General features: G+C 45.6%; 1 protein-coding gene across 1 annotated transcript in view; it reads right to left on the bottom strand.

Moving 5' to 3' along the window:
- The window catches only part of SHC2 (SHC adaptor protein 2), a 76164-nt gene that overhangs the window by 7717 nt on the left and 47294 nt on the right, over positions 1-21153 (bottom strand). Inside the window, exons 9-10 of the mRNA XM_058163280.1 lie at positions 14976-15042; positions 8680-8835 (exon numbers count right to left, since the gene is read on the bottom strand). Of these exons, the coding sequence (XP_058019263.1) occupies positions 8680-8835; positions 14976-15042 (223 nt within the window). The remainder of the gene's footprint in view (positions 1-8679; positions 8836-14975; positions 15043-21153) is intronic.

Raw genomic sequence — 21153 nt, 5'->3', positions numbered from 1 at the left:
TTTTAAAAAAAGAGTTCTAGCCTCGCCTTGGGCCAATCAGTTTCTCTAAGCCCTGGGAAGGAGGCCATGGTGAATCAGTTTATTTATTTTTTATTTGTCACACAGTATATATAAACATAAGCATGAAATAACTATACAATATATAAGCATATATATAAGTATGAGTATGTAATAACTATATCAATTGGATGTAATAAAAGGAAACAATAGGACAGGAACAGTAGGCACACTTGTGCTCTTATGCACGCCCCTTACAGACTTCTTAGGAATGGGGTGAGGTCAATGGTAGACAGTTTTTGGTTGAAGCTTTGGGGATTTTTGGGAAGAGACCACAGAGTCAGTAGTTTATTCCAAGTATTAACAACTCTGTTACTGAAGTCATATTTCCTGCAGTCAAGATTGAAGCGGTTAACATTAAGCTTAAATCTATTGTGTGCTCGTGTATTGTTGCAATTGAAGCTAAAGTAGTCTTTGACAGGAAGGACATTGTAATAGATGATTCTATGAGTTAAACTCAGGTCATGTCGAAGGCGTGGATCTAGGCAAGATTTCTGAAAAATCTTGCCCAGAAAACTGCAGGCTGTAGTTTCTGAGAATCGAATATGGAAGAATGGTTGGTTGATTGGTTGGCTGGTTGATAGGGAGGGAGGGAGGGAGAGAGATAGTGAGGATAGATAGATAGATAGATAGATAGATAGATAGATAGATAGATAGATAGATAGATAGATAGATAGATAGATAGATAGATAGATAGATATAGATAGATATAGATAGATACATAGATACATAGATAGATAGATAGATAGATAGAGAGATAGAGAGATAGAGAGATAGAGAGATAGAGATAGAGATAGAGATAGAGATAGAGATAGAGATAGAGATAGAGATAGAGATAGAGATGGATGGATGGATGGATGGATGAAGAGGAGGGGGATGGATGGATAGATAGATAGATAGATAGATAGATAGATAGATAGATAGATAGATATAGAAATGGATGGATGGATGGGGGGGATAGATGGATAGAGAGAGAGAAAAAAAGATGGATGGATGGAGAGGGGGATGGATGGATACATAGATAGATAGATAGATAGATAGATAGATAGATAGATAGATAGATAGATAGATAGATAGATAGATAGATAGATAGATAGATAGATAGATAGATAGATACATGAAATATAGATAGATAGATAATAGATAGATAGATAGATAGATAGATAGATAGATAGATAGATGGATGGATGAAGAGGGGGATGGATAGATAGACAGACAGACAGATAGATAGATAGAGATAGAGATAGAGACTGATGGATGGAGGGGATAGATGGATAGAGAGAGAGAAAAAAAGATGGATGGATGGAGAGGGGGATGGATGGATAGATAGATAGATAGATAGATAGATAGATAGATAGATAGATAGATAGATAGATAGATAGATAGATAGATAGATAGATAGATAGATAGATAGATAGATAGATAGATAGATAGATAGATAGATAGATAGATAGATAGATAGATAGATAGATAGATAGATAGATAGATATAGAGATGGATGGATGAAGAGGGGGGATGGATAGATAGACAGACAGACAGATAGATAGATAGAGATAGAGATAGAGACTGATGGATGGAGGGGGGATAGATGGATAGAGAGAGAGAGAGAAAAGATGGATGAATGGAGAGAGAGAGAGATGAATGATGAAGAGGGGGGATGGATAGATAGATAGATAGATAGATAGATAGATAGATAGATAGATAGATAGATAGATAGATAGATATGATAGATTTATCTTTTTAAAAAAATCATTAAAGAAATTGAATTCTCTTAAAATTTCTTTAATGGTTTTTTTAAAAAGATATACAAATGTTGAAAACAATAAAGAAAAGCAACAAGAAAGGGGGAGAAAAGGAAGCAAAGGAAGAGAGAAATAAGAAAAAGGAAGAAAAGTTATAAAGGAGCAGCTTCTGATCTTCTTAATAGCAATTACTAATAAAATTTATATTTTACCTTCTCTAGGGTTACATCATAGTTTCCTTCTCTCCATATGCTACCCTTTCTAATCACCAAACCTATAAATTGCATTTTTTTTTCTTTTTCCAGTAAAAAGCCCATCAGGGGTTTCCATTCAGGCCATATGCTTATTCAATTTCGAGAGCTTCAGTTATGCGTTGAAATGATGAGGATTGAAAGTGGGTGTGGAGTGCATTTTCATCTAGACATCTCCCACAGCACTTTAGTTTTTGATAAATGTGCCAATTATCTAACTTGGCCACGGAATAAGCAAATAATTTCCCGCCTGGATTATTGCAATGCTCTCTACATGGGGCTCCCCTTGAGATGCACTCGGAGGCTTCAGTTGGTCCAGAATGCAGCTGCGCGGGTGATAGAGGGAGTCACACGTAGCTCCCATGTGACACCTCTCCTGCGCAGACTGCACTGGCTTCCTGTTGCCTTTCGGGTGCATTTCAAGGTTCTGGTAACCACCTTTAAAGCGCTCCATGGCTTGGGACCTGGGTACTTACGGGACCGCCTGCTGTTACCTCATGCCTCCCACCGACCCGTACGCTCACACAGAGAGGGCCTTCTCAGGGTGCCATCCGCCAGACAATGTCGGCTGGCGGCCCCCAGAGGAAGATCCTTCTCTGTGGGGGCTCCCACTCTTTGGAATGAACTCCCCCCTGGTTTACGCCAAATACCTGACCTTCGGACTTTTCGCCGCGAACTGAAAACATATCTGTTTGTTCTTGCGGGGCTTTCTTAAATTGTAGTTTTAAATTCTAAATTTCTCTCTGGTTTTAATTGGGGTTTTTTAGATTCTTAATTATTTTAATTTCGGCCACACTGTATAATAAGCTTTTTAATTGTATTTTAACTGTATATTGTTTCTTTTTACTTTGGCTGTACACCGCCCTGAGTCCTTCGGGAGAAGGGCGGTTTATAAATCTAATAAAATAATAAATAATAATAATAATAAATAATAAAAATAGTAACCAACAGGGAGGGAGGGAGGGAGGAAAAGGAAAAATTCAGTGAACAGAAAGTTGAACAGCAGAAAGTTGTAGCAAAACAATAGGAAATAAAAAGGAGCAATTATTTTTAACTGCTGCGAGCCATCCAGAGTTATGAATTCGAGATGGGTGGCCATATAAATTGAAATAATAAATGCAAATATTTCATTGGTAGTCAACCTGGTCCCTACCACCCACTAGGGGGCGTTCCAGCTTTCATGGTGGGCGGTAGCGGTTTTGTCCGATACTGAAGCACTTTACTTTTTTTTAATTTAATTGACTTTTTGAAAAATTTTCATAGCATTATTTAAAACATTTTCATTAGGTTTTCATAAAATTCCTGGTGACAATTTAAATTTCTGAAAATATATTATTTGTATCGCCCGCACATAAGTTTAGTTCACGTTACATGAGTGAAACTAAATGGTGCTATAGTGCGACCGCAAACAAAAGAGCCTCATCCCAGAATAGCTCGCGCATCTCCCCCCAAACCACCCAGCTGTAACAGACAAGCAGAGCTGGTAGCCGGCGCCCCCCCAAACCCAATCCACGATGCGCAAGAGGCATGCGCAGACGATGATACATGGCGCATTAATGTGGAACCGGTGGGTGGTTAGAAAATTTTACTACTAACAGAGATACAAAAGTGGACGGTAGGTATAAAAAGATTGACTACCCCTGAAATATTTGGATGTTAGAAATGTCCAATTTGGTCTTTAGCATTTCCAGTGGAAAAAGATCAGGTAGCAGGCAATGGGGAAGGCTGTTTTCTTAATTTTTTTTTTATTTGCATTTATATCCCGCCCTTCTCCGAAGACTCAGGGCGGCTTACACTATGTCAAGCAATAGTCTTCATCCATTTGTATATTATATACAAAGTCAACTTATTGCCCCCAACAATCTGGGTCCTCATTTTACCTACCTTATAAAAGATGGAAGGCTGAGTCAACCTTGGGCCTAGTGGGGCTTGAACCTGCAGTAATTGCAAGCAGCTGTGTTTTAAAACAGACTGTCTTAACAGTATGAGCCACCAGAGACCCTAGTGGCTGGCACACCCTGGAATCTTTTTTCCCAAAGATGTTGAGACTTTGGAAAAAGTGCAAAGAAGAGAAACTAAGATGATTAAGGGCCTGGAGACAAAAGCATTTGCAGGAGTTGGGTACAGCTGGTCAAGAGAAAAGAAGGACTGGGGGGGTGACAATGTGAGCAATGTTCCAATATTTGAGGGGCTACCACAAAGAAGAAGGGGGGGGTGTCAGCCGATTTTTCAAAGCACCAAAGGGCAAGAGAAGAAACAATGGATGGGAACTAATCAAGGAGAGAAGCAACCTCGAATGAAGGAGAAACGTCCTAACCATAAGGACAATTTTTTTTAATTTGCATTTATATCCCGCCCTTCTCCGAAGACTCAGGGCGGCTTACACTATGCCAAGCAATAGTCTTCATCCATTTGTATATTATATACAAAGTCAACTTATTGCCCCCAACAATCTGGGTCTTCATTTTACCTACCTTATAAAGGATGGAAGGCTGAGTCAACCTTGGGCCTGGTGGGACTAGAACCTGCAGTAATTGCAGGCAGCTGTGTTAATAACAGACTGTCTTACCAGTCTGAGCCACAGAGGCCCTGTTAATTAATCTAAGAACTTGCCACCCGAAATTGTGGGTGCTTCATCTCTGGAGGTTTTAAAGAAGAAACTGGACAGTCACTTGTCTGAAATGGCAATGTTGGTAAACCTTTTTGGCACAGAGTGTCGAAACGGGAATGTGCGTGCGTGCACACGCAGGAAACCAGAAGAGCAGCCGCCTGGTGCGCATGCGCGCGCCAGGAAAATGATCTTCTGGTTTCCGGTGCACACAAGTCTTAAAGGGACCAAGGTTGGAGACCCCTGTTCTAGGGTCCAGCCCCCTGCTTAAGCAGGAAGCCCTCTATCAGTGATGGTGAACCTATGGCACGTCTGCCGGAAGTGACTTTTCCGATTTCCATTGCTTTTCTGGGTTCCGGTGCAAAGCTGGCTGAGGAACTCTGGGAGTTGAAGTCCACAAGTCTTAAAGGGACCAAGGTTGGAGACCCCTGCTCTAGAACACCTTCAAGATCCCTTCCAGTTCTATTCTGATCGATTGAGAAATTGAGCAGGCCTGTGCCAAAAGGAATCCAGCATGAACGCTTTTCTCAGTCCTATTAGCTCTGTCCATGGTCCTGAACTCACGTTGGCAGGCTTCACTCCTGATCACAACTATACATTGCCAGCCATCTTTACCTGAACTTATTTGCAAAACCGATTCAAATCCTCTTTCTTCCCAACAAACAGAAATGGAGATCTGGGAGTAACACCACATGATTCGATCTCTCTGTTAATGCAGTCTTAGGCTTGTTTGTTTGGGTTTTTTTGGCAACCGCGGCGCACTGCTCGATCATATTTAAGTGATTGTCCACAAGGACTCCCAGATCTCCTTCTCTGTTTGTTGGGAAGAAAGACAGAGGATTTGAATTGGATTTGCAAATGTGTTTAGGTAAACATATGGCGCTGGGAACGCATAGTTGTAATCAGAAGCCGAAGCCTGCCATTGTGGATTCAGCACCATGGACAGAGCTAATTTTTGCTGTTAGTTGCAAAGTCATGTCCGATGGACAATGTTCCTCCAGGCCTTCCTGTCCTCTACCATCCTCTGGAGTCCATTTAAATTCATGCCTACTGCTTCAGTGACTCTATCCAGCCACCTCGTTCTCTGCTGTCCCCTTCTTCTTTTGCCTCCATCATTCCCAGCATTAGGCTCTTCTCCAGGGAGTCCTTCCTTCTCATTAGGTGGCCAAAGTATTTCAGTTTCATCTTCAGGATCTGGCCTTCTAAAGAGCAGTCAGGGTTGATCTCATCTAGGACTGACTTGTTTGTTCGCCTTGCAATCCAACGGACTCGCAGGAGTCTTCTCCAGCACCAGAGTTCAAAGGCCTCGATTCTTTGGCGCTCAGCCTTTCTTATGTTCCAACCTTAGCTAATAGAGTTAGAAACACTTTATAAGCCCTCAATAAGAGCTCACTCGGAATTCTGCATCCAGTTTTAGTCAACGCAATATATTAAAAAAGATGTTAAGACTCTGGAAAGGGTGCAGAGAAGAGCAACAAAGATGATTAGAAGTCTGAAGGCTACAACATTTGAAGAGCGGTTGCAGGAATTGGGTATGTCTAGTTTGATTGCAAAGAGGGATTAGGGATGACATGATAGCAGGGTTACAACAGTTATGGGGCTGCCACAATGAAGAAAACGGGTCAGCCTATTTTCCAAAGCACCTTGAAGGCAGGACAAGAAGCAATGGATGGAAACTGATGAAGGAGAAAAGCAATCTAGAACAAAAGAAAAATTTCCTGACAATGAGAACAATAAATCAGTAGAAAAGACTTGGCTCCAGAAGTTGTGGGTGCTCCATCAGCGGAGCTTTTTAAGGAGTTATTGGACAGCCATTTGTCTGAAATGATATACTATGATCTCCTGCTTGAGCAAGAGGCTGGACTAGAAGATCTCCAAAGTGCCTTCCAACTCTGCTATTCTGTTAAGAAATTATGCACACTAGGGCAGGGGTCTGCAAACTTGGCTCTTTTAAGATTTGTGGACTTCAACTCCTGGGTGAGGAACTCTGGGAGTTGAAGTCCACAAGTCTTAAAAGAGCCAAGTTTGCAGACCCCTGCACTAGGGAAATGTATTTAAGAATTTTCAGCTGCTGGTATGTTTCTTCAAGCTGTAAACTTGGGAAGAGGTTGAGCCAGCATGTATCTGGCTACTTTTAAGATGCCTGGCGTTCAACTCCCAGAATTGGCTGGAGAATTCTGGGACTTTAAGTCGTGATATTTTAAAGTGTTGAAAACACTGGGTTGGACGTAGTGTTTGAGTACAGAGTCCAACTGTTTCTAATTACCTCACGTGGTCCGGGTTCCGTTCCTCCTTGAAATTGGATTAGGAATTTTGCCCAGTAAAATAAATTTTCCCTCCTGCCCTCATCGTTCTTCCCCAACATATCCAAATTTCATGATTATTTTCCCTATGCTCCCCTTCATGCAAGCTGAGCATCATTTTGAAGTAAGGTAAAGGTAAAGGTTCCCCTCGCACATACGTGCTAGTCGTTGCCGACTCTAGGGGGCGGTGCTCATCTCCGTTTCAAAGCTGAAGAGCCAGTGCTGTCCAAAGACATCTCCGTGGTCATGTGGCCGGCATGACTCAATGCCAAAGGCGCACGGAACGCTGTTACCTTCCCACTAAAGGTGGTCCCTATTTTTTCTACTTACATTTTTACGTGCTTTCGAAACTGCTAGGTTGGCAGAAGCTGGGACAAGTAACGGGAGCTCACCCCGTTACACGGGGCACTCAGGATTCGAACTGCTGAACTGCCGACCTTTCGATCGACAAACTCAATGTCCTAGCCCCTGAGCCACCGCTTTCCCCCAGTTTCAAGTACGAAGGTACGACTTGCCTGCAGAAGTTGTGAATGCTCCAACACTGGAAGTTTTTAAGAAAATGTTGGATAACCATCTGACTGAGATGGTGTAGGGTTTCCTGCCTGGGCAGGGGGTTGGACTAGATGACCGCCAAGGTCCCTTCCAACTCTGTTATGTTATGTTATGTTATGGTATTAATAGCATTACTATTCTATCTTTTAGGAGGGGCACTACGTTGTCTTGTCATTGGCACTGACAGAATTGGCAAATGTAATATTAATTAGATTTTTATCCTGCCTTTATTACTTTGTAAGTAACTCAAAGTGGCGAATATACCTAACACTCCTTCTTCCTGTTTTCCCCATTACAACAACCCTGTGAAGTGGGTTCAGCTGAGAGAGAGGGCCTGGCCCAAAGTCACTCAGCCAACTTTCACGCCTAAGGCGGGACTAGAATTCACCATTTCCAGGTGATTGGCCCAAATCCTCCAGCTGGCTTTCATGCCTAAGGCGGGACTAGAACTCAACATTTCCTGGCGATTGGCCCAAATCCTCCAGCGGGTTTTCATGTCTAAAGCAGGACTAGAACCAGTGGTGGGATTCAGCCGGTTCAGGCGAACCGGTTGTTAAATTGCTGGCTGGCCCCGCCCCTTCCAGGAGTCTCCACATGCTCATTTTTGCTTCCCAGGAGGCTGCAGGGAGGCCTGCTAGGCCCAGAATGGGGAGCAGGGGAGTTGCGGCACAGCCCTCCCGTGGCCCGTTTTTGCTCCCAGGGGGTGCAGGAGGCCGAGTGCTGCCTGTCACACATCCTGGCCACGCCCACCCAGCCGGGCATTAGGGCAGAGAACCGGTTGTTAAATTATTTGAATCCCACCACTGATTAGAATTCACCTTTTCCTGATGCCTGTCCCAAATTGCCCAGCTGGCTTTCATGCCTAAGGCAGGAATAGAACTCACCATCCCCTGGTGATTGGCTTAAAGTCACCCAGACAGCTTTCACGCCTACAACAAGGCTAGAATTCACAGTCTCCTGGTTTCTAGTTCAGCACCTCCACTACTAGGTCAAAATGGCGTCGAGACTAGGGGTCTCCAACCTTGGTCACTTTAAGACTTGTGGACTTCAACTCCCAGAGTTGAAGTCCACAAGTCTTAAAGTGGCCAAGGTTGGAGACCCCTGGTCTAGAACCACTTCCAGCCAAAATCCTTCCCCAGCTTTCCCCATAATACCCCTTCTCTTACGCATATCGAAGAGGTCTTTGGGAGGACTTTCCTCAGGCTTCCCAACATTGGCCTCCCAGCTGTTGAAGTTTTCGGTGTTGACGTACATGTGCTGTTCATAATCTTGAGACCCCAAAGGTTTGCTGTCTGCCTGAACGTAGCCGTCACAACACTGACCTGCAAGACAGGAAAAGGAGCGTTATTTCCGTCATTTTAATGACGTTCTGTTTTCCTCATTGACGCCCTTAAATTCCTTCTTGTCCCATTTCCCAAATCAGTCTTCCTCTTCCAATGTTTGGGAAAGAAAAAAAAAATCAGTCCTGTGTTTACATTTGCTACACATGTTAATAATAATAATAATAAGAAGAAGAAGAAGAAGAAGAAGGAGAAGGAGAAGGAGAAGAAGAAGAAGAAGAAGAAGAAGAAGAAGAAGAAGAAGAAGAAGAAGAAGAAGAAGAAGAAGAAGAAGAAGAAGAAGAAGAAGAAGAAGAAGAAGAACAACAACAACAACAACAACAACAACAACAACAACAAGAAGAACAAGAACAAGAACAAGAAGAACAAGAACAAGAACAAGAAGAACAAGAAGAACAACAGAGTTGGAAGGGACCTTGGAGGTCTTCTAATCCAATCCCCTGCCGAGGCAGGAAACCTCATTGTGATAACCATTTGTTATCCAACATCTTCTTAAAAATTTCCAGTGTTGGAGCATTCACAATTTCTGGAGGCAAGTTGTTCCACTGATTAATTGTTCTGACTGTCAGGAAATTTCTCCTTTGTTCTAAGTTGCTTCTCTCCTTGATTAGTTTCCACCCATTGCTTCTTGTTCTACCCTCAGGTGCTTTGGAGAATAGTTTGACTCCCTCTTCTTTGTGGCAGCCCCTGAGATATTGGAAGACTGCTATCATGTCTCCCCTAGTCCTTCTTTTCATTAAACTAGGCCTACCCAGTTCCTGCAACCGTTCTTCATATGTTTTAGCCTCCAGTCCCCTAATCATCTTTGTTGCTCTTCTCTGCACTCTTTCTAGAGTCTCAACATCTTTTTTTACATCGTGGCGACCAAAACTGGATGCAATATTTCAAGTGTGGCCTTACCAAGGCATTATAAAGTGGTATTAACACTTCGCGTGATCTTGAGTCTATCCCTCTGTTGATGCAGCCCAGAACTGTGTTGGCTTTTTTGGCAGCTGCTGTTCTGGCTTTACGATATACAGGTAGTCCTCAACTTACAGCAGTTCATTTAGTGACCATTCAAAGTTACAACGGAAACTGGGGGGAAAAATGACTTATGACCGTTTTTCACACTTACAGCCTTCGTAGCATCCCCATGGTCACATGATCAAAATTCAGACGTTTGGCATCTGACTCATATTTATGAGGGTCCTGTCGTGTCCCACTCCTCCGCTGACGGCCGGGTCAGGGAAATCCGAATCAGGCTTGCCTCTGCAGCTCTGCCAAAGTCCTAGCAAAGTCCTCAAGGCAGGCAGGAGACCAGAAAGTGACTTCAGCAAGATATGTTTAGACTTTGCCTGACTCAGAGAATGCCAGAAAGCAGGTCCTTTATATAGGCCATGGGGTGTGCCTCCATGACTCAGCACTTATCCAGGCCTGCGCCTCCCTTCCTTCTGTTGCCTCCGTCTATCAAGTCTTCTGACGCGAGGGTCACTCCAGTCTGCAGCTGTTGGTAATTGACCTCCCTCAGGCTCACATGCTGTGGGGGAGGGGGAGGGGTCTAGTTGCTCCGTTTGCCTGGGCATGGAGCCAGAGCTGGGGGCTGGAGGTATTTCTTCCTCTTCAGCCTGTCTGTGCATGGAGCCAGGGCTGGGGCCGGGAGGCATACTAGAACATTCCTCCGTGTTCGGAAGCAGATAAGAAGGCGCCGGCTGTGGTGAGATTGGACGAAACACAACAGGTCCCAGTGTCCCGGGGTCCTGAGATCCCGTTTTGTGACCTCCTGACCAACAAAGTCACTGGGGAAGATAGATTCACTTAACAACCAGGTGACTAACTTACCAACTGCAGTGATTCATTTAACAACTGTGGCAAGAAAAGTTGTAAAACGAGCAAAACTCACTTAACAATTTTTTTTAACATTAATGTACATTTTGGGGTCAATTGTGGTCATAAGTCAAGGACTACCTGTACATATTTGTGGAAGTTCTTCTCCCACATAATTCTGTTTCCTATCTTCTTTTTCTAAGAATGTATTTTTGAACAGAGGGAGGGAGCATCATAAAAATCTCCCAAAAATGCCAAATAGCGAAAGTTCCAGTCTGTCAGGGTTCCAAGTAACATCCCTAATGAAAGAAGACTCCGAGGCTTGAAGTTCCTCAAAGTTCCATTTCATTAGAGATGTCACATTGGCACATCTGGGAAAACCCGAATCTGACAGTTTCCAGGTTTTCCCCACCCAAAGGAAAGTCCAAATCCCTTCCCCTGCACCCACATGTCCATCACGTGGTCCAATCAAAGCACCCTCCCAACTGGAAATGCCTCCCAGTCACACACCTCCAGGTGCACGGCAAGATGTCCTTGACTGTCTGAGAAAGGAATGTTATTATGACTACATATCACCCTGGCTCCATACAATCCCCCCTCCCAGTTTCCCACAGCAGTAAATGTGGCAGGCCTGAAGGCCCGGTGCAAAAGATGGCTTCCAGGCCTGACACAGTCCTTATCTTGATTTGAGAATTTATTCTGAATTAATTAAATATATAGGAACTAAATTACACACACACACCCCTTTCCTTATTTCCATCAATTTCAGAAGTTTGGACTCTAAGGGCTAATTTTATATCCAAAACAGCACACTTGAGAGAAAGCCAGCTTGCAGCAGCTGGCAAAAATAGAAAACCAAAACTAATATACATATATATGTAAATTCATTTCTGCCTCTGAAGCTCAGAATATAACTGCCAGTTTTTTTAAAAGCCAAAGGTAAAGGTAAAGGTTCCTGTTGTGTCTCGCTCGCTCCCCCTGCCGCAGCCGGGCCCCTCTTATCTCCTGCCAGACGCTGATAGTGCTGAAGAATGTCCTGGCATGCCTCCAGCCCCCAGCCCTGGCACCATGCCCGGACAGGCCGAACAAACAAACCTCCCTCCGATAGCATGTGCGCCTGAAGCCAGCCACGAGCTGAGATTACCAACAGCTGGAGACGAAACGATGCAATGGATAGATCCACGCTTCCGGAGAATTGAGAGGCGACGTCAGCAAAAGGAAGGGAGGGGCAGGCCTGGAGTCAATTGATCCTATATAAAGGATCTGCTTTCTGGCATTCTCTGAGTCAGGCAAAGTCTAACTTGGATTGCTGAAGTCACTTCCTGGTCTCCTGCCTGCCTTGAGAACTCTGATAGGACTTTGGCAGAGCTGCAGAGGCACGCTTGATATGGACTTCCCCGACCCGGCCGTCAGCGGAGGAGTGGGACACGACAGTTCCCCTCGCACATACGTGCTAGTCGTTGCCAACTCTAGGGGTAGTGCTCATCTCTCTAGGGGTAGTGCTCATCTCCGTTTCAAAGCCGAAGAGCCAGCGCTGTCCGAAGACATCTCCGTGGTCATGTGGCCGGCATGACTCAACGCCAAAGGCGCACGGAACACTGTTACCTTCCCACCAAAGGTGGTCCCTATTTTTTCTACTTGCATTTTTACGCGCTTTCAAAACTGCTAGGTTGGCAGAAGCTGGGACAAGTAACGGGAGCTCACCCGTTACACGGCAGCACTAGGGATTCGAACCGCCGAGCTGCCGACCTTTCGATCGACAAGCTCAACGTCCTAGCCCCTGAACCACCACATCCCACTTTAAAGCCAAAACTACACCACTAATAGGCAAGAAAGTAGGAGGGAGGTAAGGAATAAAGAAAAGCTCAACAGCTGGAGAAGAAAACAATTAAAATCAGGGAGAGAAAGACTTAAGCATCTTGAAAAGAATCTGGGTAAACTCGCAAGATTCATTTTTGTCACCATGTACATCTATACATCTGAACTAGACTGTGTCATTTAATATATGTGGATAGGTGCATAATTTTGTATTCATTTATTTATTTACTCTGTCATGATTATATAGTGTATATTGGAGGTGGTGACCAGAGGCGGGTGGCACATGAATTAACAACCGGTTCACACAGCACCAAAAATGTGACCAGGCGCATGCCTTCCGCGCATGCACATGGCCTTCTACACATGTGCTTTACTCGCACACGCACTTGCATGCATGCCAGGGGTGAAATGCTATCGGTTCAGACCGGTTCGTCTGAACCAGTAGTAATAAAAATTACCGGTTCGAGTGAACCGGTAGTAAAAAAAATGCTACCGGTTTGAATGAAGTGGTATTTCCGACGATCAGCTGTGCCATGCAATTTATATTTGCTAGAAAGCAGGAAATCCTGCTTTCTAGAGAATCTAAATTGTGCGGCACAGCTGTTCCCCTCCCCCTCGCTGTTCTACTTACCTTAGAAAAGGCTTCTTAATCCTCCTTTTTCAGCGCTGCGCTGAGCTGCGTGGTAGCATGCGCGCACGCAGTGAACCGGTAGCAGACTTTAGAGCAGCGGTTCTCAACCTGTGGGTCGGGACCCCGTTGGGGGTCGAATGCCAATTTTCCAGGGGTCGCCTAAGACCATCGGAAATATGGGAAGTATACTTGCGAGTCGAAGAATCGCGCTCCAATGGTTGACTCCACAAGCCAGCTGCAGGCTCTTCAAATCGCTAGCCGAATTTGGCTTCAGGCGCGATGAATTAAAAAAGAGAGAAATCTTTGCTCTGATGTCTCCGTCTCAAGCCAGCTGCAATCACTCCCAATCGCTAGCCTAATCTGGCTTCAGGCGCGATAAACTTAATAGGGGAGGAGTCTCCGCTTTAATGCCTCCGTCCTCAAGGCAATCGCAAGCAGTTCAGACCGCTAGCCAATACGGCTTCAGGCGCAATAAATTAAAAACGAAAATAATTTTACGGTTGTGGTCGCCACATCGTGGGGAATTGTATTAAAGGGGTCGCCACATCATGGGGAATTGTATTAAAGGGGTCGCAGCACTATAAAGGTTGAGAACCACTGCTTTAGAGCATTTCATCCATGACGCACACACACAGCTTAAAAAATGCAGCTAAATAGGATGGCATAGCGCCAGGGCGGATGGGTGGACCCACCTGCAGGTCACAACTACCGGTTCAGCTGAACCAGTCCGAACCAGTAGCAGCCCACCACTGGTGGTGACCCTTTGAGAGTTGTATGCCACGAAATTTCATTTTAATATATGCCAATTAATGTACATTCAAAGTGAAAATAAAGTTATTCTATCTATCTATCCATCTACAGCTGAGAAATTCCAAAGGGGCTTTTTCAAAAAGCCTATGGACTTTCTTGGTTCTCGCTTCTCATCCAAGATGCTTCTTCAGTTCTGGCTGAATGAGGGTAGAATGGAAGGATTTATATTCCTTGCAGTCATCTGGTCGTTAGCGCTCTCTCTGAGAGTGGTTGAAGCCACTCGGGAGGTTTATCTGTGCCCTCAGGGAACTGCTGGAAGGACCATTCAGTCAGAACTGAGGAAGCTTCTTGGATGAGAAGCGAAACGTCTTCAAGGAAAAACAAAGAAAGCCCAGGCGTCTTTTGAAAAAGGGTGATTTTATAGGCAGCTTTTCCCAAACTGCTCTCATCTGCATGTCTTTGGGCTGCAACGTGCAACATGTTGAGATGGGCGAAACCAAATAAATAAATAAATCTGGAGTTTTCCACAGCCAGTTGTGGCACTAGATGGGAAAGAAGAATTTGATGAGAATTGAGAAGATTAATCACTTTCAAATACAGCTCGGTTTTGGCTGATTTCATAGAGGCATATCCCAAACCTGGCCATTTTAAGATGTGTGGACTTCAACTCCCAGAATACCCCAGCCGGCAATGCTGGCTGGGGGATTCTGGGAGTTGAAGTCCACACATCTTAAAATGGCTACAGCTGAAAAACAGTGCTCTAGGGACCCTCTTAGAAAAAATCTTTTTTAAAAAACCCTGATTTATTTTGTTTAAAGATCTTTGCCTAATTCACATTGTGCCAGAGATCTCCTAGCATCATAAATACAGTGGAACACGGTGGCTCACATAGTGAAAATGCTGGGTTGGAGTTAGCAAGGCCGCGCTTGAGGCCCGAGTGCAGCTATGTGGCAGGGGTGAGCTCCCGTCATTCGCTCCAGCTCCCTGACGGGGACATAAAAGGAGCCTCCATGCGCGTCCCTCAGGGGAACGCTGATGTCACAGGCCAGTCCTTTCAACCCAGACGTGGCTTAAACAGTGCCTCCAACACGAACCGGAACAGGATAAATATAGTAATTACCAGAAAGTTCAGCATCCCAGTTCAGGTTTGAGTGACTACTGGGTTCCCTTCTGGCTGAAGACCCGACCTGTGGTTTGGAAAGAAATGGAATCATATTGGCTCACAGGAGGAAAGGTGAGAAGTTGCTTTTTCATGAGACAAAGGTGCGTGTTTTTTTCAAGAGGCAACTGGATTTTCTGGGGTTTTTTTTCATTTGTTTCCCTCTCTTTTCCCTCTCTCATTCTCTCCCTCCATTATTTTCTCATTTCTCTCTCTCTTTCTCTCCCATTTTCTCTCTCTCATTTCTCTCTCATGCACACGTGTGTGCGCACGAGCGGGGATACCCTCCGCAATTTCAGCGGAGCGGTGCCACCACCGGCATTGATTGAAAAGCGACCTCAATGCGTTTCAATCAATGCTGCTGGCGGCACCACTCGGCTGGAGGAGTAAGGAAGCCCAGGACAGCGGGAAAAGGGGGCTGGCCCTGCCGAACCTCACACGCCCACCCCGGCGATCAGGCTCAGAGAAAGCCGGAGTGCTCACCCATCAGCTGGTCAACCCACCCGCTTCACACGCCTTCACTACGATTTGGCCAAGCCAGGCCACTCGCTTGAGAAGGCAATCCCCACTCATGCGCGCCCTCCCCGCCCCACAACAGCCAGCCAGGGAGTTACATGAGGAGGAGGACAGGTGTCTTCGAGGAAGCAGCCACCGCAACTCGTGCTCACACCTCATGTTCTGTCCTCCTTCGCCTCTGTCTGACCGATGGCTTAATTAGCCGGCACTATCAGCTCTGGCAGCAGAATAGCGAACGTCTGCCAAGTTCTCTGATATCTCCCTCGATGCTGGTGAGTCACTTCAGCTCTTAGTTAATCAGTTGATTTGCCGGCTATGAAGAGACACAGCAGTGCTCACTGCCTTTTATATCCTGTGGGGTGTGGCTCCATGACTCAGCACTTCCTAGGCCTGCCCCCCTCCCCTGCTTCTGTTGTTCCCTCCTCTCCTGCCTACGAAACCTAGGATCCATCCAAGCCTGATTCCTATCAGCTGGGTCTGAAGGCGTGGCCTGGGGGGGGAAGAGTCAGGGGACAGAGGCCTCATTATCTCTTCCACCTGGGCTGCTTCTGGCTCCTGGAGCTGAGCCAGGGAAGCCGGTGCTCCCGAGGTAAGTCCTGACGGCCCTTCCCCCTCACTTTCCAAGTCACTTTCTGGCAGCAGACCTGGCTCCAAGTCACTTTCTGGCAGGAGGCCCGGCTCGGGGGGCGCAGACACAACACCTCAGCTGCAGGCCTATCTCCCTTTCCATCATACCCTCCTCCCAGATCCCATTCCCACCCCGCCATCCCTCGTGTTAGCGAGGATGGCGTCGGTCACGGCCGGGTTGGGCTCGTGTCTCGGGGCGGAGAGCAAGTTGCGCAACTGGTTAAGCAGGGAGCCGCAGGAGAGCGGTCAAAGAGCCACATGTGGCTCTGGAGCTGCAAGTTGCCGACATCCAATCTATGAGGTGTTTTGATCATTAGGAGAACATGAAAGGTTTTTTTTATACCTTGTTCCTGTGCCTCTCTCTCCTCCAGCCTGCTGTTAACAAAATACAGAATGCAGAATAATAGAATTGGAAGGGATGATGAAGGGGGGGGATCTTCTAGTACAATCCCCTGGTCAAGCGGGAGACCCTCTACCAGGGGTGTCAAATCAAGGCCCGCAGGCTGGATGCGGCTCACAGGGTGCTAAAATCTGGCCTGTGTAGCCTGCCTGAAAATATGAAGGACCAGCCCATGGTCCCTCTGCAGGCCAAAAAGAGGAACCACTCTGCGCCCATTTTTGGCCTGGACGGCTTCCTGCAGCACTCTGCCGGCCAAAACAGGCCACAGGAGGAGGTGCATTTCATCTCCCGCTGCCGCCACCGCCCCCCAGCCGACCCGCAAAGAACTACAATGCTGATCCAACCCTCAAAGTTTGACACCCTGTCCTATACTATGCTGGATAAATGGCCAATCTCTCCTTGAAAACCCTCCCTTGATAGAGCACCCACAACTTTCTGGTGGCAAGCCGTTCCACTGGTTAATTGTTCTCACTGTCAGGAAATTTCTCCTTTGTTCTAGGTTGCTTCTCTCCTTGATTAGTTTCCATCCGTTGCTTCTTGTCCTGCCTTCAGGTGCTTTGGGGAATAAGTTGACCCCCTCTTCTTTGTGGCAGCCCCTCAGATATTGGAAGACAGCTATCATGTCTCCCCTAGTCCTTTTTTTCTCTAGACTATTCATACCCAATTCCCCTAACGGTTCTTCCTATGTTTTAGTGATTAAGAAACGAAGGAGCTGCTTCTTCTTTTCGTTCTTGTCTTTCTCGGTCTCCAATGTGGCATTTACATCATACTTTCCTGCACTTTCTATTTCGCAACAACTCTATCTTTCGTTCCAGATATAATTAACATCTGTTTGCATTCACCAACGCAGCTGGGTTAAGCCTCTACTTGGCATTCAAGCTATGCTACCGGCATTTATCTTTTGGAATTGGTTCGCCGACTGAATTATTAATGTTTCTTTAATGCTCTGCACGTCCTCAGGAGCCCATCGCCTAGCAGAGGCTCCTGCCGAGTTCGGATTTCCACCGAAAAGGATCTTATCACAAGGGCAAAGAATTGGTTAGCCCAGGGGTCTGCAAACTTGGCTCTTTTAAGACTTCAACTGTGAAGTCCACAAGTCTTAAAGAGCCAAATTTGCAGACCCCTGGGTTAGCACCACTGCCCTTAGGTGAGTCTAGGGCAGAAATCGGTTCATAATCCAGAAGAAAACTGTTCTTGGCCAGCCTCTCCCAATTTGGGATTCCCCTGTAGCAGTCGTGAAATCTGAACCGGTTTACTACCAGTTCACTGGCTGCGCAGTATGCACCAAAAGGCAGCTTGGGAAGGTAAGTAGAACAGTGAAGGGGAGGAATCAGCTGTGGCACACGAGCTTGGGAACTGTTGTGTCTGCGTCCCCCAAGCTGGGCCTCCTGCCAGAAAGTGACTTGGAAAGTGAGGGGGAAGAGCCATTAGGACTTACCTCGGGAGCACCGGCTTCCCTGGCTCAGCTCCAGGAGCCAGAGACAGGCCAGGTGGAAAAGATAACGAGGCCTCCGTCCCCTGACTCTTTCCCCCCACCAGGCCATGCCTTCAGACCCAGCTGATGGCAATCAGGCCTGGCTGGACCCTAGGTTTCCTAGGCAGGAGAGGAGGGAACAACAGAAGCAGGGGTGGGGCAGGCCTAGGAAGTGCTAAGTCATGGAGCCATACCCCACAGGATATAAAGGCAGCAAGAGCTGCTGTGCCTCTTCGTAGCAGGCAAATCAGCTGATTAACTAAGAGCTGAAGTTTGTTCCTGGGTGACTCATTGGCATTGTGGGAGATAACAGAGACACTTGGCAGATGCTGGCTATTCTGCTGCCAGAGCTGATAGTGCCGGCTATTTAAGCCATCACTCAGACGGAGACGAAGGAGGGCAGAACAGGAACCTTTTAAAAAACTTTTTTAAAGCATTTTTTACTACCGGTTCTCCGAAACCGATAGTAAAAAATGCTTTCAAAAAGTAAAAAAAAAAAGTTTCCGATGATCACAGCTGTGGAGCATGATCACTGGAAACTTTTTTTTACTTTTTTTAAAGCATTTTTAACTACCGGTTCCAAAAAACTGGTAGCAAAAAATGCTTTAAAAAAGTTTTTAAAAAGTTCTGAAGATCAGCTGAGTGACGCTCGGTTGTCGGCACTTTCTCTTTTTTTTTTACTTTTTAAGCATTTTTTTACTTTTACATTTAAAAATGCTTTAAAAACTAAAAAAAAAAGTTCCGACGATCGCGCGTCGCTCAGCTGAGCTTTGGAACCTTTTTTTTTTTTTTACTTTTTTTAGTACCGGTTCTGCGAACCAGTAGCATTTTTTACTACCACGGCTGAGGAGAACCTGCCCAAACCGGTAGCATTTCACTCCTGCCCTGTAGGGATGGACTACAACATCCATCGCTTCCCTGTTGCCTGGGGAGGATGAAAGTTGTAGTCCCCCCTGCAAGAATGGCATTCTTTCAAGACCAGATATTCTAATCGGCAATTTCATTCTGAATGTCAGTCTCCTGTCGTGATAGTTTTATTTTTAAATTAGTCTTTTGTCTTCGGATTTTTTTTTTCTGCCGAAGAAAAAGATTTAAGTAAAAAAGCGCACACATCTAATGTTTGATTCACTGGGGGTGGGTTGGGGGCTTTGGGTTGCAGAAAAGGAGGTTTTAAGACCACCATTTTCCTCAATTATTATTATTATTATTATTATTATTATTTATTTATTCGATTTTTATACCGCCCTTCTCCCGAAGGACTCAGGGCGGTGTACAGCCAAAAGTAAAAACAGACAATACAATATACAATTTAAAATACAAATTAAAAAACTTATTTTATAATTGGCCTAAAAAAACTTTAAAATATATAAAACTAAAACCCCTTAAAATTAATAATAGAAAATTTAAAATCAATAAAATTTAAGCCAGCCCCGCGCGAATGAAAAGATGTGTCTTCAGTTCGCGGAAGGTCCAAGGTCAGGTATTTGGCGAAACCCGGGAAGTTCGTTCCAGAGTGTGGGAGCCCCCACAGAGAAGGACCTTCCCCTGGGGGCCGCCAGCCGACATTGCTTGGCGGACGGCACCCTGAGAAGTCCCTCTGTGAGAGCATACGGTCGGTGGGAGGCATGCGTAACAGCAGGCGGTCCCGTAAGTACCCAGGCCCTAAGCCATGGAGCGCTTTAAAGGTAGTGACCAAAACCTTAAAGTGCACTCGAAAGGCCACAGGTAGCCAGTGCAGTCTGCGCAGGAGCGGTGTTACGTGGGAGCTACGCGTAGCTCCCTCTATCACCCGCGCAGCTGCATTCTGGACTAACTGAAGCCTCCGAGTGCACCTCAAGGGGAGCCCCATGTAGAGAGCATTACAATAATCCAAGCGAGAGGTAACGAGCGCATGAGTGACTGTGCACAAGGCATCCCGATCAAGGAAGGGGCGCAACTGCCGAACCAGGCGAACCTGGTGGAAGGCCCTCCTGGAGACGGCCGTCAAATGATCTTCAAACGACAGCCGTTCATCCAGGAGGATACCTAAGTTGCGCACCCTATCCTTTGGGGCCAGTAATTCGCCTCCAACAGTCAGCTGCAGCTGAATCGGGGTGCCGGCATCCACAGCCACTCCGTCTTGGAGGGATTAAGCTTGAGCCTGTTTCTCCCCATCCAGAGATGGGGTCCTCGACATACAACCGTTCGTTTAGTGACCGAAGTTACAGCAGGGACTGAAAATAGGAACTTATGGCCATTTTTCACACTTACGACCATTGCAGCATGTGTTCAAAATTGAAGGACTGGGAAACTGGCTCATATTTATGACAGTGGCAATGTCCTAGAATCATGTGGTCCCCTTTTGTGGCCTTTGGATTAGCGAAGTCAATGGGGAAGCCAGATTCACTTAACAATTGTATTACTCATTTAACAACTGCAAGGATTGTGAAAAGAACGGTCGTAAAATGGGGCAAAACCTTCTTAACAATGGTCTTGCTTAGCAGCAGGAAAGTTGGGCTCAGTTTATGGTCATAAGCAGTGGTGGGATTCAAATAATTTAACAACCGGTTCTCTGCCCTAATTGACCAGCTGAGTAGGCGTGGCTTGGTGGTCATGTGACCATGTGGGCGTGGCCAACTCAACATCACTCACATTGATGGGCACTTTGCCTTAGCTGTTACAATGTAATAAGGGTTAAACCAGAGAGGCAGTTTCTGTAAGCGGGGCAATAAAGATTAGGCTAGAAACACCACCAGAATGTTTCCTTCCTGCCTTCCTTACCGGATTAGCCCTGTAAAGTAGAAAAAAACAAAATAAGATTTCTTCCAATACCCGGTTCTCTGAACTGGTTAGAAAGTTAACAACCGGTTCTCCCAAATAGGTGCGAACTGGCTGAATCCCACCACTGGTCATAAGTCAAGGATCACCTGCACAGAAACTCTGGGCAGCTTACAATATAATGAAAGTTAAAAAGAGCTTCATTGCCGTCATAAGTCAAGGACGACCTGAAGTCCTTTGCCACAGGATATTTTTCTGCGGAAGAAAAAGATTTAAATAAATCCAACATCTGATTAACAAAGAGAGGTGGCACCTTTCGACTGCGGAAAAAGAGGTTTTTAAAAAACAGCTAATTTGCTAAATTA

This window comes from Ahaetulla prasina, chromosome 1 (assembly GCF_028640845.1).
Source record: "Ahaetulla prasina isolate Xishuangbanna chromosome 1, ASM2864084v1, whole genome shotgun sequence".
Classification (NCBI taxonomy): Eukaryota; Metazoa; Chordata; class Lepidosauria; order Squamata; family Colubridae; genus Ahaetulla; species Ahaetulla prasina.
Note: the sequence above shows the minus strand (reverse complement) of the source record. Positions and strands in the feature narration are given on the sequence as shown.